This window comes from Aspergillus undulatus (assembly GCF_047715775.1).
Source record: "Aspergillus undulatus strain CBS 261.88 unplaced genomic scaffold BDV17scaffold_21, whole genome shotgun sequence".
Classification (NCBI taxonomy): domain Eukaryota; kingdom Fungi; phylum Ascomycota; class Eurotiomycetes; order Eurotiales; family Aspergillaceae; genus Aspergillus; species Aspergillus undulatus.
This window is the reverse complement of record NW_027396625.1, coordinates 148,549-166,464: the sequence shown is the minus strand read 5'-3', so window position 1 is coordinate 166,464 and position 17,916 is coordinate 148,549. Positions and strand designations below refer to the sequence as shown.

Genomic DNA, 17,916 nt, shown 5'->3' with positions numbered 1-17,916 from the left:
CGATCTCGCACTATCAACGGTCGTATGCGGTTCGATAATCTGAACGTGTCATTGCCGAGGTGGCCGCCGATTATTGCGCGAGCATAGCACAGATTTCGAGAATACTCCGAATTAAGGTTGCACCCGTACCAATCTCGTACTGGCTAGCAAGTGCCGCTGCGCCTGCAGCGAGACGAAGATGGTGCCACGCACTGGGTGTTTCGGCCTACAGTGAGTCCTTGCGAATTGCTCACATTAGTGCAAATGGCCAGAGCATCACCAGAATCGGAAAGTATAATCCTCATCAACGTGCGATCAGGTCTTGAAGAGTATCCGAGGTGCAATGGCGATCTCTGAAACGAGTATCAGCCGGCCCTTGGCAAGATGTTCACTTATTAGTCTTGAACGCAGGTTGGTGTTCCATGGTTTGGGAAATAAATCCCCGTAGTGCTGCCCATCGATTCGAGACTGACTCGGTAGCGGCTGATTCTGAGCTTGGTGTGGCCGCTGCGGGAATGCTTGACATCTGCGCCATGTTCTTCGCGAACCTATCACGCTCGGATCTCTCGAGCTTCTCCTTCCGCTTCATAGCACCCGGCCTATGTTTCAGAGTCTTTTGTTTAATGATGTTCAATTGACTGGGGTCGTTCAGGTTCGTCTCTGCCTCCGGTAAGGCATCGGCCAGCGATTCGAGGTTGGCGACAAGTTTCTTTGAAGCTCGACGGCGCTTATTTGACTTTGCGGAGTTCTTTTCAATCTTCGACACGAAGCTCGAGTGCTTGATCAAGCGTTTATCTTTCTTCGTCGTCCGGAAATCGTCATCGAACATCGAGGGCTTGGGGAGAGAAACTCCGCTGCCGGCAGCTGGCTTTGTGCGGCGCGTCTGTTTCTTAATCGATTGAACGGGAGCCTGCGCAGCAATTAGAATCCTCCAGTATGGAAGCACGCAGTGCGGTCGATTCCAACATACCATTTTTTGTCTACTACAACTGCCTTCGGAAAAAATGGCTGAAGAAAACTGACGGACCAGATCAGGATTAGTGTCGGGAACCCGCCTCTGCGCCCACCGCCCGCCGGCCCCCGCACCTGGCACGTGAGCAGATTTGCTTTCCATGATGATGGTGTCACGAGGCTCATCCCCTCCTTCTCGGCTTGGCCGATATGCTAATTATTATTGCCGTTTCAATGAACTAAACGAGCAGGGTCCAGAACCACTAATTGAGCCTGGCTTTCATTCATGCAGACTCAACACCAGATCGCCTGCCCGCCCTGTTCCCTGTTTCCGGACTAGTTTGGTTCCCCCTGTTGGGGCAAAACAAGATCCACATCGGATAGACTACGGAGCAGCTCGCCGCCGAAATATCCAGAATTCGAGAAACGTCTGTACTCTGGACGCAATACTGCCTTCGACATTGCCACCGAAAGGTCCTCAGATCTCGTGAATGCGTCTCCTGTGTCGTCAGCCCTGCTTCTTCAGCTCTCGTGCAAGTCCAGCCCTACTTCGGTTGCCGCGGTACTCTCAACAATTTCTGCCCATTCAAATCGTTCGAACTTCCCTGTCGCAGACAACGTCATTCGGAGTCCCGAGCCCTATCACCTTCAGATATCTCTCTTCCGCAAACCCCTCGTCTTCGTCATCCACTACCACAACCACATCCAAGATGGGCTCTCTCGGACCGTATAGGCAGAAGCACAAGGTGACCGTGGTGGGATCTGGTAACTGGTATGTGCATGTTAAACATTTACAGGAGTGACTTCCCGTGGGGCTTCACTGATAGTAGCAAAGGGGCACAGCTATTGCCAAAATTGTCGCAGAGAATACCGCTAGCAATCCCGCTGTCTTCGAAGAGGACGTTCAGATGTGGGTTTTCGAGGAAAAGGTCGAGATTCCTCAGTCGTCCAAGCACTACGACCCTGCATCCCCTCTCTGCCAGGGTCCACAGAACTTGACGGATATCATTAATGCCACCCACGAGAACATCAAGTACCTTCCGGACATTGCTCTTCCAAAAAACCTGCACGCCAACCCGTCCCTGGTGGATGCGGTCAAGGATAGCTCCATTCTTGTCTTCAATCTGCCGCATCAATTCATCATCAACATCTGCGGGCAGATAAAGGGCAAGATCCTTCCGTTCGCGCGTGGTGTTTCATGCATCAAGGGTGTGGATGTCAACGAGGAGGGAGTTCACCTGTTTTCCGAGACGATTGGCAAGATCCTCGGCATCTACTGTGGTGCGCTTTCTGGAGCAAACATTGCCAACGAAGTCGCGCAGGAGAAATGGTCTGAATCCACCATCGGTTATGACCCGCCGCACTTTGACTCAATAGCTCCAACTCCGCAACGTTCCCCGTCTGGGTCTGCCGAGAACCTCTTGCACTTCGAGCACAAGGATGTTTCGGGGCAGCTTTCGAAGGTTAAGCTACAGGCATTGCCTTCGGAGTACCCTCCAATCGATCATGCACTCCTGAAGTCGCTCTTTCACCGGCCTTATTTCCATATCGGAGTGGTAAGCGATGTTGCGGGTGTGTCTCTGGGAGGAGCTCTCAAGAATGTCGTCGCGGTCGCTGCGGGATGGGTTGTAGGCAAGGGATGGGGAGATAATGCGAAGTCTGCAATCATGCGAGTTGGTCTTTTGGAGATGGTCAAATTCGGTGAACAATTCTTCGGCGCAACCATCAACACCCGCACATTTACTGAAGAGAGTGCTGGTGTCGCCGATTTGATCACCAGCTCGAGCGGTGGGCGAAACTTCCGCTGTGCGAAGCTTAGCGTCGAGAGAAACCAGCCCATCGAGAAGGTCGAAGAAACTGAACTAAATGGCCAAAAGCTGCAAGGCACGTTGACTGCATACGAGGTCAACAGTTTCCTCAAGAAGCAAGGGCTGGAAGATGAGTTCCCACTGTTCACTGCAGTTTATCGTAAGTATTTTCTATCTTCCCCCCGTGCTCCATCATCAGTACGCTTACAAATGTGCAGGGGTTCTTCAAGGCGAAATGACTGTTGACGAGATTCCTTCTTTTATTGAGCGGTAAATAGGACCTATTAATATAACCCCTTGGATTTGCCCTAATTATTAATTCTCAACCTTTTCTCTTTCTCTTTAACAGCAAGCCCACACCAACTGCATTTTCTGGATCACAAGGATTGAAGGAAGATGGCATGGAACGACGGACCCCGAGCCCCAAACTCTGAATGACTCCATTCTTTATTTTCGCTCTTTTCCCGTTACGCCGAATCTCTGCATGCCCATATAGATCTTGACTACGATAGACTCATCATAGACCTATTTTTTTCCCACAGCGAATGCTCGGTCCCCTGCACTGGTAGTCAAAACCTTGGCTGAGAAGCGCCGGTGCGGAGAGCCATCGTCCGCTCAGGGTCTAGCCCGGCGCTGGCCTGATGGATGATGTCACCCCCGCGGGGTTAATCGATCCAAGGTAACTCAAGTTGATCAGGAACCAGTTCAAAAATCCCTGTGCCCCCTCTTCTATTTATTCTCTCCTCTGTCTGTCTTGCCCGCAGGTCTGTCAGGAATTGTGCGAGTTGCCGGAGCTACATACGCAGCTCACTGGCACACGCTTCTCCGCAGCGGCACTCTCCAAATCCTACTCGCAAGGCAGTCGATCCCCAATACGAGATAATCCAGAGGCGATTTACACTGTCCGAAATGACTGGAGAGAGTTTCTACTTGCTTCCTCTCAAGGATGATGGCTCTCCGGACATACCCGGGGGTTACATCTATCTCCCTCCACCGAACGACACGGCCTACTCGCTCCGCTTCGTCATCGAAGGGAGCAGCTCGATTTGCAGAGATGGAACCCTCTGGGTGAACCTGCCTGAACTCGGAAAGCCATTTGATCGCCAGTCATTTCGGGCTTTGAAGTGAGATTTTCATCTGCCTGCCTGACAGCGATTGCTGATACGGTTTTTCTAGGTTGTCTCCTCATTTCAGCAAGAACATTCAAATAGATGTACCAGTTACATGCCCCGGGTCTTTTGCCTACTACGTGACATACTCACCCCTCCCCGAATTCACAACATCCTACTCGTCCTCACCCTCAGAATCGGCAAGAACGCCCATACATTACATCGATGTTGCTCCCAAACTCAGTCTGGGAAACCAGGATATACCCCTCAATGCCTTATCTATATTTTCGGTACATGCCAAATTCATGGGCAAATTCCCTGAAGACTGGAATAGATACCTGAGCAGCATTTCCCGGCGCAAGTATAATATGGTGCACTTCACACCTCTGATGAAGCGCGGGGCATCGAACTCACCGTACAGCATCTTCGACCAGCTGCAGTTTGACGATGGCGCTTTTCCCAACGGGGAGAAGGATGTACTAGAGCTCATCAAGGGCATGGAGGAGAAGCATTTGCTACTTTCTCTAACCGATGTTGTCTGGAATCATACCGCTCATAATAGCAAATGGCTAGAGGACCATCCAGAGGCCGGTTACAGCGTCGAGACTGCCCCTTGGCTCGAAGCAGCTTTGGACTTGGACACCGCTTTGCTGAAGTTTGGCCAGGACTTACAAACGTACGGCTTGCCCACAGAATTCAAAACCGTTGACGATTTGACGACTGTCATCGACGGCGTGAAGGACCATGTCATTAAAGATCTCCGTCTATGGGAATTCTACGTTATCAATGTCAAGGCCGATGTTCACCAAATTTTGGATGAATGGAAAGCGTCAAAAGATATCGATTTGGGCAGTAAGCGATGGGCGCATCTCGACCTTGGAAACTTTGAAAAGTGGTCATTGGACCAGCAGACACGCTGTATCCGCCGGGAAGGGATTCCATTATCCAACCAAATCCTCGGTAGATACAGTCGAAGTGTCGATGTTCAACTTGGCGCGGCATTTACTACAGCACTATTCGGCCAGTTCGACTCGGCATCGTCGGACCTTGCGTCCGTCGAAAACTCCCTTCGCAAGCTGCTCGACGTAGTCAACATCTCATTCTACGAGGAGTACAATTCAGAACTTTCCGCAATTATTGACCAACTTTTCAATCGTATCAAATACCTGAGGATTGACGATCATGGGCCGAAGCTTGGCCCGGTCACCAAGAAAAGCCCTCTCATAGAGTCGTACTTCACAAGGCTGCCTCTGAATGAAGTCACTAAGAAGCATAACCCAAAAGCACTGGCACTCGCGAACAATGGCTGGATCTGGAATGCTGATGCTATGCGTGACAACGCTGGACCTGATTCCAGGGCATATCTGCGACGAGAAGTGATTGTCTGGGGTGACTGTGTAAAGTTGCGGTATGGAAGTAGTCCCAAAGACAGCCCGTTTCTATGGGATTTCATGACCAAGTACACGCGCCTGATGGCCAAGTACTTCTCCGGCTTCCGGATCGACAACTGTCACTCTACCCCGTTGGGGGTGGCAGAGTACTTGATTGACGAAGCACGAAAGGTCCGCCCCGACCTCGTAATCTTCGCTGAACTATTTACTGGGTCTGAAGAGGCCGATTACATATTTGTCAAGCGACTCGGCATTAATGCATTAATTCGCGAAGCCATGCAGGCGTGGAGCACAGGAGAGCTCAGTCGGTTGGTGCATCGTCACGGCGGCCGTCCCATTGGCAGTTTTGAACTAGATCTACCTTCGCCAGGTCTAGACTTTTCAAAGTCTAGAGGTAGTGAGGGTGGAACGGAAATCGTTCGCAGTATCCGTCCCATCCCAGTTCCGGCGCTGTTCATGGACTGCACGCATGACAACGAAATGCCGGCGCAGAAAAGAACCGCAAAAGATACCCTGGCGAATGCTGCCCTGGTTGCAATGTGCGACTCTGCAATTGGAAGCACTATGGGCTATGATGAGCTCTATCCGCAAATAGTTGATCTTGTGCACGAAACCCGCCCGTATTCTTTTTCAGAACTTCCGGAAACCCCGAATATTGATGAGCTGGCTGACCTCGAGGGTATCCTTGGCCTGAAGCGGCTGCTCAACGAGCTTCACACTATGATGGGCAAGTCAGGTTACGATGAGACTTTCATTCATCACTATGGAGAGTATATCACGGTACATCGAGTCCATCCACAAACGCGGAAAGGTTTATTCTTGATCGCCCATACTGCTTACCCGGGACAAGATAGCGGAGCCATTCTTGCTCCTACGCATCTTACTACCACTCGTGTTAAACCAATCGGGACATGGCAATTACAGGTCCAAGAAGGAGTCAGCGAAAAGAAAAGTGTTCTCGCGGACGAAACTTACCTCAAAGGTTTGCCTGGCCAGGTCTCAAAAATCGACGGTACCCGAGTCGAGGAAAAGGACGGTGACACCACGATTTCAGTTCTAGGGGCATTTGGCCCGGGATCCATTGCTCTTTTTGAGACATCTATTCCCGACTTCGAGAACGCGGATGAGCTAAGTAATGAGAGCATTACTGACGGTGCAGCCGAAGCGTTCTCGGAACTAAATCTAATCGACTTGAACTTCGTGCTCTACCGCTGCGACGCTGAAGAACGTGACTCAAGTGGTGGCCAGGACGGAGTCTATGACATCCCAAATCATGGTCCATTGATATACGCTGGGTTTCAAGGTTGGTGGAGCATCCTGGAAGACGTTATAAGATACAACAATTTGGGACACCCGCTGTGCGACCACCTCAGGCAAGGCCAATGGGCGCTTGACTACATTGTAAAGAGATTGGTGAAGAAAGCTGTGGAGAATCCACAATATGCCGCCCTACAGCGTCCGGCTAAGTGGTTGGAGACGAAGTTCCAGATTGTTCGTGACTTGCCCGGTTTCCTTCTACCTCGTTACTTTGCCATTATTATCCAGACTGCCTATGCCTCTGCCTGGAACAGAGGAATACAGCTCCTTGGCGATGATGTACGGGTAGGCCAGGTGTTCATTCAGCAGCTTGCCATGGTCAGTGTGCAAATGACTGGATTCGTACACTCGGCATCTTTATGGCCTGTGAAACTAGTACCAGGTATGGCTGCTGGCTTGCCGCACTTCGCAACGGACTGGGCCAGATGTTGGGGTCGAGATGTCTTCATTGCTCTTAGGGGTCTATATCTGTGCACCGGGAGGTTTATCGACGCAAAGGAACATATCCGCGCTTTTGCCAGCGTGCTCAAGCACGGTATGATTCCGAACTTGCTATCAAGTGGGAAGCTACCGCGGTATAATTCCCGTGACTCAGTCTGGTTCTTGCTACAAGCAATTCAGGATTACGCGAAGATGGCCCCTGATGGTCTTGAGATCCTCAGCGACAAGACTCCCAGGCGCTTCCTGCCATACGATGATACATGGTTTCCATTTGACGATCCAAGGGCATACTCAAAGAGTTCAAAGATAGCGGATGTGATTCAAGAAGTGTTCCAACGCCATGCGCAGGGACTCTCCTTCCGCGAGTACAACGCTGGATCTGACCTTGATATGCAGATGAAGGACCAAGGATTCAATATTGATGTCAACGTCGATTGGGAGACAGGGCTAATATTTGGTGGAAGCCAGCACAACTGTGGCACTTGGCAAGACAAGATGGGAGAGAGTGAAAAGGCCGGCAATAAGGGCGTACCGGGTACCCCAAGAGATGGCGCAGCCATTGAGATAACCGGTCTTGTCTACAGTGCCCTGACATGGGTCACAAGCCTTAACGAGCAAGGACTCTATCCATACGACAAAGTAGATCTCGGAGACGGCAAGTCCATCACGTTCAAAGAATGGGCGGCTAAGATCAAAGACAACTTCGAGCGTTGCTATCACGTACCAGCCGACCCGAAGGAAGACGCCCAATACGATGTCGACCCGAAAATTATCAACCGGCGCGGAATCTACAAAGACCTGTATAAATCCGGCAAGCCCTACGAGGACTACCAGCTCCGCTCCAACTTCCCCATTGCAATGGTTGTGGCCCCGGACCTTTTCGAGCCGTCAAAGGCCCTGGCCGCACTTGCTCTTGCTGACTCCGTGCTTGCTGGCCCCATAGGCATGGCCACGCTTGACCCATCCGACCTCAACTACCGGCCAGACTATAACAACTCTGAGGACTCGACTGATTTCGCAACATCCAAGGGTAGGAACTACCACCAAGGTCCTGAGTGGGTGTGGCAGCGCGGATACTTCCTTCGTGCCCTCTTACACTTTGATCTCGCTCGGCGCGAGACTGCGGATGAGCGAACCGAGGCATTCCAACAGGTTACTAGGCGCCTAGAGGGATGTAAACAGGCGTTGAGAGAGAGTCCATGGAAGGGGTTAATGGAGCTTACGAACAGAAATGGAAATCATTGTGCTGACTCGGTATGTTTGCTCTCTTTTTGGACTTGGTTTGTTGGTTTCGAAATAATCAAGCTGACTTTACTCTCGTATTGCAGTCTCCGACACAAGCATGGTCGGCCGGTTGTTTGCTTGATCTCTACTATGATGCGTCGCGATATACTTAGCCCTCACGCATTTTTGTGGTATCTCCCAGGACTAACTCGTTTAGAAAGCCTGCATACATAAAGTGTTGAACATATATTAAATTTTCTTTCCGTCCCTTGATAGCAGCTCTGAAATATACATACTCTTTTCACCTTGTTTAAACCTCTGCAGTCACCCTCAGCCTCAGTCATGACTCCACCCTAAGCCTTGTAGTCATCAACCTGAGTAATTATGAGCCATCGACCGCAGTGGCTGTATAGGCGCGGTGAGAACAAGTCATGGAAATTAGATAAGATATCTACGTTCATGCAAATATTTGAGCAACAAGGTCTAGAGATACCTGGTTAGCAAATGCTCACTAAGCACGTTGATGGCAGTTATCCCCGAACAAGCCAACTTTTTTCTGCCCGCCGCCCTCCGACTAATTTCCCCACTGCTCCAGACGCTCTCCTCATCTACGCCCCTGGTCGCACCATAATCGAAGCGAGCGCCCAGCTCTGCTCATCCTGCAGACATCCCACTCGGGACTTCGCTATCCCCCGCCCTCTACCAGTATCCCCTCGTCAATCGCACCTGCCCGCCCCAATGTCCGAGTCTCAACCCCCCGCCCCACAGAGCCAAAGCCGTGGCGGCGGTCGTCGACGCGGCCGCGGAGGAGCTCGTCAGTCCGAGCAGTCCGAGAATGCCAACTTAGATGGCCCCGGAAGAGCACCGAGAGGGCCCAGAGGTACTGGGCGCCGCGGCGGCGGAAGTAGAGGAGGTCGAGGTGGACAGAACCGCGATCTCAGCAAGGCGCAGACCGATGGAGCCGCTGCTGTCCCGTCGGAGACTGCCACCAACACAGAGAAGGACAAGGCGCCTGCAGCGGAGGCAGATGATGCAGATGATGGAGAAATTTGCTTCATTTGCGCTTCGACAGTCGAGCATAATTCGGTCTCGCCGTGCAACCACCGCACGTGCCATATTTGTGCTCTGAGACTGCGGGCGCTTTACAAGAACAAGGCTTGCGCTCACTGTCGAGTATGTTTACTACAACAGACCACCAACTCTGGATCAAGCTAACCTATGTCCTTCTCAGACTGAAGCTGCCTACGTTATATTCACCGACGACCCTGCAAAGCGCTACGAAGACTTCCAGGACAGCGATTATTCTCAAAAAGATGACAACCTCGGTATCAAGTACGAAAAGGACGAGATCTTCGAGGATACAGTTCTTCTACTACGCTACAACTGTCCGGACCGGACCTGTGATGTGGCTTGCTTGGGGTGGCCAGACTTGCACCGTCATGTCAAGAGTAAGCACGGTAAAGTGATGTGGTATGTAGCAGTCTCTTTCATCGGCTGCCGATTCAAAAGCTCACTAGTCATAGCGATCTATGTACTCGAAATAAGAAAGTCTTCACCCACGAGCACGAGCTTTTCACGCATGCCGAGCTGCGCAGGCACGAAAGACACGGTGACGATGTCCCAGGAGCTCTCGACCAGAGCGGCTTCAAGGGCCACCCTGAATGTGGATTTTGCCGTCAGAGATTCTACGGGGACGATGAACTATATGCTCACTGTCGTGACCGCCACGAGCGATGCCACATTTGCGATCGTCGCTCTACAACCCGCCAACACCAGTATTACATCGACTACACTGCGTTAGAAAGTCATTTCCAGGTGGACCACTACCTCTGCCTGGACAAGGAGTGCCTTGAGAAGAAGTTCGTGGTCTTTGAGTCACAAATGGATCTCAAGGCTCATCAGCTAGAATGCCACCCGAATGGGCTTTCCGGACGGGATGCTCGCGTGGATATGACAGCCTTCGAGTTCAGAACACCATACCAGCCTCAGCGACAACGTCGTGGAGCTGGCCGTGGACGAGACCCGAATGCAGAAACTGCACCTCTCTCAACCGTACAGCCACTACGAAGAGATGAGATTGCTTATCAACGTCAGATGGCCATCCAGAGCGCACAGTCCGTTTCGACACGAAGCTTCGGGGGACAATTATCTCGCGATGAAACACAGACCGTGCGTGCTCCTCCACGTTCCTCAGGTCCTACTCCTTCTCGGACACCACCTGCGCCTGCAACACCAGTGCCCGAGTTTGACAGTCTCAACATCACATCAGCCGCCCCAGAAGACCAAGCGCGCCGCCTTCGGCACTCCGCTGTCATTGAGCGAGCTTCCAACCTTCTCGGGAATGACCAAAGCAAGCTGGGTGAGTTCCGTACCAGAGTCTCGAGCTACCGCACCGGCGCAGTATCCGCAACCGAGCTCATCGACGCGTTCTTCACCCTCTTCGATACATCCAGCTCTGAACTCGGCAAGCTCATCAAAGAGCTCGCAGAGATCTACGAGGATGACAGCAAACGCAACGCGTTGCTAAAAGCTTGGAATGACTGGCGCGCTATCAACGAGGACTACCCTGCTCTTCCAGGACCAGGAGGCAGCATCCCAGGCATGTCCCCCGGTACCGTGAACACAAGCGGTAGTGGCGGCACCGGCGGTAGACGTGTCCTGCGCCTGAAATCCTCAACAGCCCAGTCATCCCGCGCTGCCGCCGGCACATCCTCCTCAAGTAACCCATTCCCTCCCCTCTCTTCATTCCCTCCCACGCCCCGCGCCAATCCTGCCTCCGCTGCATGGGGCGGCTCCTCAGTCACCGCACCTCCACCACCTCAGTCACGAACCTACGCAAACCCATCTTCTCGCACAAATAATGCGCCCTCGTCATCAAGAAGCGTCAATACCCGCGACGCGGAAGCCTTCCCTTCTCTCCCAGCTGCTCCTAAGCCTAATGTTCTCATGGCGGGTCTCACGCGCGGTACCGTGCGCTGGGACGACCGTCGCCCGCCGCCGGTGAATGCCTGGGCTCAATCGTCGGACCCGGGACCTGGCTCTTCTACAGAGGACTTTCCGGATCTTTCTGCTGGTGCAGGAAAGAAGGGTAAGGGTAAGAAGGGCAAACAGACGCTATTCCATTTCGGATAAACCATGGTCTCGTGAGATTTATGACATACTTTTTTTCTTCCCTTGTCATCCATACCTTAGCTTTCCCCTGTCATAAGCGAGGTGTTGTGAGGTGTTGGAGTAGAAAAAACTTGTCGATAACAGGCAGTACATAGAATACGAGAGATTTCGAAGACAAGACAACATATCGTGCGTAAACACCTAGCCTGGGGCTGGAAATACAAGTGCGATCTTACAAGCCCGTCTACTCTTCCACGTCCACATCCATATAGTCATCATCCTTACCAGGGCTTTGAACAACTCCACCCGCTCTCTCATATACTCCTCTCGAGGAAACCGTCGTGGGCGGCCACTCAGCAGTCGACAAGAACGCTGTAGGGGGCTGCGAGATCTCCGAATCCGAGGCGTCCAGAAGTTGCTGCTCAGAGCTGTGCTCGCTCCCTTCTTCGTGTTCTTCTTCTGTCATGATATGGTCCGAGAATCCACCGTGATCTCTGGTATCACCACCAGTTTCAGGTTCATCATCAACATGATCATGATCATGATCATCCTCACCCTCAAACCCAAAACCAGCAATATCCTCATCAATCGCAGCCATCTGCATTGTGAACTCATCCTGCAATTGCTTCAGGAACCTCCTCAGCGCTAACCCCTCCAGATTCCCATCCCTCGCATGGGTGAGCTCTTCCCTCAATGCAAGGATAAGCTTGCGCTTTCGCGCAATCGCCAATGCCTTCGTGCGACTATGTCTTTGCTCCGAGAGTCTTTTCAATTCCTCCGAGACAGCTTGCGCGGTCTTTAGTACGCCCGCTGGGAAACCAACGAGCTTTGCGAGGGCAAGGCCGTAGAATTGCGTTTTATCCGCGCCCTCGGTGATCTTGTAGAACATTGTCATTTTGGACGCGTCAGAGGAGATTTCAGATGCGAGGTGGAGGGAGACCACGCCGCTGCGGGGGGCCATTATAGTCGCGAGGTCAGAAAAGTGCGTTACGAACCAGACGAGGGCGTTGGATTGGACGAGGGCTTCGGCGATGGCGAGTGCAATGGCGAGCCCGTCTGTCGTGGATGTGCCGCGGCCGAGCTCGTCGATTATGACCATGCTCCGCGGGCTAAGCGTGTGCAGGATGAATGCCATTTCGCGCATTTCTGCGGCGAAGGTCGACACGTTTGCTTCCATGTCGTCGGCTGTTGAGACGCGGGCGAAGAGGGAGTGGGTTATTGGGAAGGAAGCGTAATCTGCTGGGACGAAGGAGCCGATTTGGGCCATGATGGTCATGAGGGCTAGGGAGCGGATGTAGGTTGATTTGCCGCTCATGTTGCATCCCGTGATGATTTGGAAGCGCGTTTGGGGTGTTGCGTAGGCGTCATTTGGGATGAATTTCCTGGTGTGGATTTTCTCTCTTATGGGGTGGCGGCCGGACTTTATGGCTAGGGCGTCGGTGAGTTCTGGGCGGGTGTACTCGTTTGTTGTTGCGAGGTGGGCGAAGGCGGCTAGCATGTCGAGCATTGAGATTGCTTCGCTGATTTTGAAGAGAATGGAGATCTCGGCGCAGACGTTTTGGATGAGTTCTTGGATTGTCTTGTCGCTGAGGCTGATTACTTCGCTGTGGGCGTCGGTTATCTTCTGGTTGAGTTTGACGAGATCGAGGGTCTGGCACTCTATACGGTTTTTCTTGCGGTAAACGTTGATGAATACCTCAGGAAGAGGCCCGGTTTCCGTGGCTGGAAGGCTGATGTAGTACTGGCGTGCGGGATCATATTTCAGGTCGAGCCCTAAGTCATGACTTTCTGCTATACATCAGCTGGAGGGAATACTATGGCGAACGGAGCCGTGACCTGATAGCTTAGCCACTAGATCCGCTGCATCCAAGTTCGCTTCCTTGTAGGTTTGTCTCGCGACGTCAAGCAGACTGTTGACTCCAGCCTGTTATAGAAGCATTATTAGTGGTATTGTGTACTGTGCGTTCAGCTAACCTTGACACAGTATATCCGCTGATTGCGAAGATCAAGAGGTTTAGTCTGATATGCAACATGTTCGTTCAGGGTCGATTGGATGAGCTGTTCGACTGTACAGTGTCCCGCTGGAGCGCATATCTAATAAAATGTTGGCATTGCATATTCCAGGAGAGGGGAACAAATACGTCTCTGATCGTCAGCAGAAGATCGCTTTGCGCAGTTGCAAGAGCTTTGTACACCGAGTCTATGGCAGAGACATATGTCTTGAGCATAATGACGCGGTTGACGGACTGTTCGACATATTGGAATGTTCGTTTGGTGGGAACAAGGATAAGCTATGTTGTCAGCGCAAGACGTAGGGCTTGATGATAGACGTACTGAGGTCAAAACCTTATCTGCATCCACGAATCCTTTTAGGGCTATGACATATTGAGTGGCTGCTATTCGCCGTTAACCAGGAGTGCAAATATACCTTGCCGTACGGAGAAGAACATTTCCTCCTTGGTCGACAAGTCCTCCACTGCTTCATATCGCGCGGTCAGTTTCGATGCCTCTGTCGATGGTTGAAGGATGTTAGCTCGCAATAGGCGCGATCCCATTGGTGTAAGGGTTTCGTTGAGCAAACCAAAGAGGCTTCCGTTCGACTTAGCATTGTGAAGATTTTGAATTAGCTCCAAAGAGATGATTGTGGAAAGATCAATTGACATCGACCCTTGCGAAGGTTCGAAGCGGATGCGGAGGGAATGGGAAGTGAAGATCCTGTTAAGCTCGAGCTCGACATACTTCAGCACCTGATATTTGTTAGATCGTCCATTCTCTAGGCATGACGGACGTACCGCGGTGAAGCAGCACGCAGCAAAGTAGTTCCCTCCCAGGATGACTTTGATTGAATCAACGTCTTCAGCAAAGCCCAATCGCTCCACATATTCGTGACCGGCCTTCTCTGCCCAGTATCTGCGATCGAGAAAGGTAAACGTAGTGTCAGGGATATTTGCCTGGATGCTTTGACAGAGCTTTGATTCCCGAGCAGTATTCATAAAAAGGATCTCGGTGGGCTCGAAAACGCTAATCTTGGTAATGGTTTTGGCATAAGTCTGGCTGTCACATGTCTGGCATAGTACAGCCTCTGCAGTAGACAGATTGACAAAGGCTAAGCCAATTGTCGATGATACTCCACGGGATTCACTAATAGCACAGACAATGTCCTGCAATGCAACACTCGTAGCGGTCGTAGTCGGTCTTCCAGTTCTGTCTGTTTGCCTCGAAGGAGGGACGAATGACTCGGGGGCGAAGGAATATGCTCTAGAAAAGATAGTTGACATCGTAACCGAGATGACGCGTTCCTGAGGACCTTACAAGCCGACAAGAATTATCCATTGGGAGGAAGAGAAGCAAACCTAGGAGGGGACCTTGGGATGGCTCTATCTGGCCCAGTATACATGGTTCCGAAACGGGTTTAGCGGCCCCTCTCCGATAAACCAGCGGCGGATCACTTTTTTATGCGGAGATTTCAACTTTTCTTCAACAAGTGCAAAGATGGCTACTCTCCTTCCTCCTCCGAGTAAACGCCAAAAGACGGAGATCGCCGAGAAGGCGCGTCTCCAGCAGGAAATTCAGGGGATTCCGGACGATCTGGGAAGCGTGCGAGTACAGTTCTTCGACCAAGCGACCGGCTCAGCGACAGGTCCCGCCGTGTCTGTTCCAGTGGCCGATGCCACCGTCCAGAACCTCGAGACGCTTCTCAACACGTTACAAGGCAATGTAGGTATGGGCGCTGGATTTTAAAACGGTCTGACAAATGCTAATTTCGCCCGCCGTAGGAAGAGGATGAGCGATTGCCGTACCGATTTACCTTTCAGTCCGACGACGACAAGAACAAAGACAAGCAGACGATTGATATCCTAGCGGACCTCTACCATTCCATTTTGAAACCGGGGCTCAAGACAACCGAAGACACCGTTCACCTATACTTCACTCCACAAGCTGTCTTCCGAGTAAAGGCCGTTTCACGATGCTCCGCCTCAATCGCCGGACACGGCGAGGCGATTCTCGCTACCTCGTTCTCCCCCGTCAACTCGTCCACAATGGTTTCCGGTAGCGGAGACTCAACAGCTCGGATATGGGACTGCGATACTGGGACACCGCTGCACACCCTGAAGGGTCACACGAGCTGGGTGCTAGCAGTCAGTTACTCACCGAACGGATCCATGATCGCGACAGGAAGCATGGACAACACGGTACGGATATGGGATGCGAAGAAGGGCCAAATCCTAGGCGCTCCATTGAAAGGACACTCGAAGTGGATTACTAGTTTGGCCTGGGAGCCATACCATCTCCAGCAATCAGGCAGCCCCCGTCTAGCCTCGGCATCGAAAGACTCTACCGTCCGCATCTGGGACGTCATCTCAAAACGCGCAGACATTGTCCTATCGGGCCACAAGGGCTCAGTAACCTGCGTCCGCTGGGGCGGGACCGGCAAAATCTACACCTCCTCGCACGACCGCACAATCAAGATATGGAACTCCCAAACAGGCACCCTTATCCAGACTCTATCCGCCCACGCCCACCGCGTCAACCACCTCGCCCTCTCCACCGACTTCGTCCTCCGAACAGCCTACCACGACCACACGGGTAAAGTCCCCGACTCCGACGACGAGAAGGTCGCAACGGCCAAGAAGCGTTTCGAAAAAGCAGCCACAATCAACAACAAGATCGTTGAGAAACTCGTCTCCGCGAGTGACGACTTTACAATGTACCTCTGGGACCCCGAAGCCTCCAACAAACCTGTCGCTCGCCTCCTAGGCCACCAGAAGGAAGTCAATCACGTCACGTTCTCCCCGGACATGGCGTACATTGCCTCCGCGGGTTTCGATAACCACGTAAAGCTTTGGAATGGACGGGATGGGAAGTAAGTTGCCAAATCAACAATACAACTCCCTTACCGAAACCATCACCCACTAACTACTCCTTCCACAGATTCATATGCACCCTCCGCGGGCACGTCGGCGCCGTCTACCAATGCTGTTTCTCCGCTGACTCGCGGCTCCTCGTCTCCTCATCCAAGGATACAACGCTGAAAGTATGGAACGTCCGCACCGGGAAGCTATCGATGGATTTGCCGGGTCATAAGGACGAGGTATTTGCGGTGGATTGGAGCCCCGATGGCCAGAAGGTTGGGAGTGGTGGTAAGGATAAGGCGATTAGAATTTGGAGGAATTAGGAGTAGAGTATACCGGTATGAATGTGACGTTTTTGAATTGGCGGGCTTATGGTTGCTTGATAGAAGAGTAGAATCCTCTCCACATTTTGAATATTAATGTCAGATCTACTACTATGTGGTTGATGTAGTACGCATCGTCAGGAGTGTAGTCAGGACAGAACTGAGCCAATAGACCCAACCATAAACATTAACTATATCATAAACGCTAAGCTATATGCAATACACAGATCATATGTACGTCCGCGATGCAAATCAGTACATGTACAAGTAATTAATAACCATGCATCCATAGACCAGTCTACAACCTTCAGCCCAAACGTTCGAGCTTAGATATACTGCCACGTCTGGCCAGTCTGGTTAGTCGGGATCGCAAGAGCCGAGAAACCCAGACAGTCGTTGACATCGCCGCTGGGCACAGTAGCGTTCTGCAGAGCGCCAAACACCTGCCAGCGGTTGTCGTCGGTAGGGCAAGCCATGAAGCCGTCGGTGCCCCAGCCCGTGTAGGAGTAGTACCCGAAGGCGGAGCCCTCAGCGGGGGCGTCGACCTCGAAGGGGCCGAGCGAGGAGCCGGGGGGGATGTTGGCCGAGTGGGCCTGGGTGAACTTGAGGGCGCCGCTGGGAGCGACGTAGACTTGTTGGCCGCCGGGGACGACGACGCTCTGTGGATTGCTTTGTTAGCTGAACCTGGTTCTATGGTTTGCTGATTGGGTAAAAGGGACGTACGAGAGAAGCACCGTTGCCGGCGAAGACGGTGGTGTTGCCGGGGGGGCAGCCAGAGGGGAGAGGGCAGTAGGTTGAGGGCTCGCCGCCGAGCCAGAAGGACTGGCCTGCGGCGTTCAGCTGGAGGAAGTGGATGGGGGAGGCGGAACGCGCGGCCATCACGGTGAAGGCAGCGGGCTGCTCAGGCTGGGAGTTGGAGTTGGAGGCCGGGAAGGCGGCCGCCAGGAGAGGAAGGGCAGAGGCGAGAGCGAGCTTCATTGTGATGGTTTGTGTTTGTTTTTGGTGTTATTAGAAATATAAAGAGTGAGATAGATAAGAGGAGAGAAGAGTTCTGGTTTGAGCTTGAAGATTGAGCCATGGAGTAAGGAATTGCCGGAGAATTTATAGTTGGACCTGCTGATCGCAGACGATCAGCGCGTTATGCAGACAGTGACAGAACATTCCTCCGTCGCCATGCGTGAGAGCGTAGTATCTACACTTTCCCCGGTAAACAAAGCAAGGTCTCCCCACTATGATGTCGGTCTTGGCCGATGGTAGGGAAGCGCGGAGCAGCGGACGCCACTCGTGACGCTTTGATGTCTTGGATAGGCGAGGAAGAGGGAGCTATGACGTCGATCGGAGGAGAATGTCTCACAATCTGAGACAAAGTGACAACAGTCGCTGGTGGATAATCGGACTCCTCAGAAACT

General features: G+C 52.2%; 7 protein-coding genes across 7 annotated transcripts; 4 read left to right on the top strand and 3 right to left on the bottom strand.

Annotated features, from left to right (window-relative positions):
* Window positions 1–367: 367 nt before the first annotated feature.
* BDV17DRAFT_290869 (FAM207/SLX9 family protein) lies at window positions 368–1,093 on the bottom strand (the record flags this gene model as incomplete). Its single annotated transcript, XM_073762003.1, has 2 exons — window positions 368–889; window positions 1,007–1,093. The coding sequence occupies 2 exons, from the start codon at window positions 1,091–1,093 to the stop codon at window positions 368–370; spliced, it is 609 nt and encodes a 202-aa protein (XP_073616053.1).
* Window positions 1,094–1,640: 547 nt separating this feature from the next.
* BDV17DRAFT_290868 (glycerol-3-phosphate dehydrogenase family protein) lies at window positions 1,641–3,012 on the top strand (the record flags this gene model as incomplete). The annotated part of the gene is made up of 3 exons (XM_073762002.1): window positions 1,641–1,702; window positions 1,766–2,898; window positions 2,957–3,012. 3 exons carry the CDS (start codon window positions 1,641–1,643, stop codon window positions 3,010–3,012), a joined length of 1,251 nt encoding a protein of 416 aa, XP_073616052.1.
* Window positions 3,013–3,445: 433 nt separating this feature from the next.
* Window positions 3,446–8,535, top strand: BDV17DRAFT_262110 (putative glycogen debranching enzyme Gdb1). The gene is made up of 3 exons (XM_073757748.1): window positions 3,446–3,862; window positions 3,915–8,250; window positions 8,325–8,535. The coding sequence occupies exons 1-3, from the start codon at window positions 3,648–3,650 to the stop codon at window positions 8,391–8,393; spliced, it is 4,620 nt and encodes a 1,539-aa protein (XP_073616051.1). The 5' UTR covers window positions 3,446–3,647; the 3' UTR covers window positions 8,394–8,535.
* A 183-nt stretch (window positions 8,536–8,718) lies between these two features.
* On the top strand, window positions 8,719–11,616 carry BDV17DRAFT_262109 (E3 ubiquitin-protein ligase HEL2). The gene is made up of 3 exons (XM_073757747.1): window positions 8,719–9,393; window positions 9,452–9,690; window positions 9,744–11,616. The coding sequence occupies exons 1-3, from the start codon at window positions 8,725–8,727 to the stop codon at window positions 11,350–11,352; spliced, it is 2,517 nt and encodes an 838-aa protein (XP_073616050.1). The 5' UTR covers window positions 8,719–8,724; the 3' UTR covers window positions 11,353–11,616.
* On the bottom strand, window positions 11,576–14,609 carry BDV17DRAFT_290866 (MutS family protein MSH4; the record flags this gene model as incomplete). The annotated part of the gene is made up of 7 exons (XM_073762001.1): window positions 11,576–13,119; window positions 13,168–13,255; window positions 13,306–13,425; window positions 13,473–13,622; window positions 13,666–13,706; window positions 13,760–14,078; window positions 14,124–14,609. 7 exons carry the CDS (start codon window positions 14,607–14,609, stop codon window positions 11,576–11,578), a joined length of 2,748 nt encoding a protein of 915 aa, XP_073616049.1.
* A 128-nt stretch (window positions 14,610–14,737) lies between these two features.
* On the top strand, window positions 14,738–16,645 carry BDV17DRAFT_77565 (WD40-repeat-containing domain protein). Its single transcript, XM_073765115.1, has 3 exons — window positions 14,738–15,048; window positions 15,108–16,195; window positions 16,264–16,645. Exons 1-3 carry the CDS (start codon window positions 14,824–14,826, stop codon window positions 16,505–16,507), a joined length of 1,557 nt encoding a protein of 518 aa, XP_073616048.1. The 5' UTR covers window positions 14,738–14,823; the 3' UTR covers window positions 16,508–16,645.
* Window positions 16,646–16,669: 24 nt separating this feature from the next.
* Window positions 16,670–17,889, bottom strand: BDV17DRAFT_262103 (putative IgE binding protein). The gene is made up of 2 exons (XM_073757746.1): window positions 17,231–17,889; window positions 16,670–17,166 (listed from the first exon to the last, which is right to left on the bottom strand). The coding sequence occupies exons 1-2, from the start codon at window positions 17,483–17,485 to the stop codon at window positions 16,834–16,836; spliced, it is 588 nt and encodes a 195-aa protein (XP_073616047.1). The 5' UTR covers window positions 17,486–17,889; the 3' UTR covers window positions 16,670–16,833.
* Between the last annotated feature and the right edge of the window lie 27 nt (window positions 17,890–17,916).

What these genes read in the sequence shown, in the direction of transcription:
- BDV17DRAFT_262110 (XM_073757748.1), top strand. Translation starts at nt 3,648, where the DNA reads ATGACTGGAGAGAGTTTCTACTTGCTTCCTCTCAAGGATGATGGCTCT. An exon ending in CAGTCATTTCGGGCTTTGAA is followed by an intron (nt 3,863 to 3,914) that starts GTGAGATTTTCA and finishes CGGTTTTTCTAG; the next exon opens with GTTGTCTCCTCATTTCAGCA. An exon ending in GAAATCATTGTGCTGACTCG is followed by an intron (nt 8,251 to 8,324) that starts GTATGTTTGCTC and finishes CTCGTATTGCAG; the next exon opens with TCTCCGACACAAGCATGGTC.
- BDV17DRAFT_262109 (XM_073757747.1), top strand. Translation starts at nt 8,725, where the DNA reads ATGCTCACTAAGCACGTTGATGGCAGTTATCCCCGAACAAGCCAACTT. An exon ending in AGGCTTGCGCTCACTGTCGA is followed by an intron (nt 9,394 to 9,451) that starts GTATGTTTACTA and finishes TGTCCTTCTCAG; the next exon opens with ACTGAAGCTGCCTACGTTAT. An exon ending in AAGCACGGTAAAGTGATGTG is followed by an intron (nt 9,691 to 9,743) that starts GTATGTAGCAGT and finishes CACTAGTCATAG; the next exon opens with CGATCTATGTACTCGAAATA.
- BDV17DRAFT_77565 (XM_073765115.1), top strand. Translation starts at nt 14,824, where the DNA reads ATGGCTACTCTCCTTCCTCCTCCGAGTAAACGCCAAAAGACGGAGATC. An exon ending in TCAACACGTTACAAGGCAAT is followed by an intron (nt 15,049 to 15,107) that starts GTAGGTATGGGC and finishes CGCCCGCCGTAG; the next exon opens with GAAGAGGATGAGCGATTGCC. An exon ending in TGGAATGGACGGGATGGGAA is followed by an intron (nt 16,196 to 16,263) that starts GTAAGTTGCCAA and finishes CTCCTTCCACAG; the next exon opens with ATTCATATGCACCCTCCGCG.
- BDV17DRAFT_262103 (XM_073757746.1), bottom strand. Translation starts at nt 17,485, where the DNA reads ATGAAGCTCGCTCTCGCCTCTGCCCTTCCTCTCCTGGCGGCCGCCTTC. An exon ending in CCGGCAACGGTGCTTCTCTC is followed by an intron (nt 17,167 to 17,230) that starts GTACGTCCCTTT and finishes AGCAATCCACAG; the next exon opens with AGCGTCGTCGTCCCCGGCGG.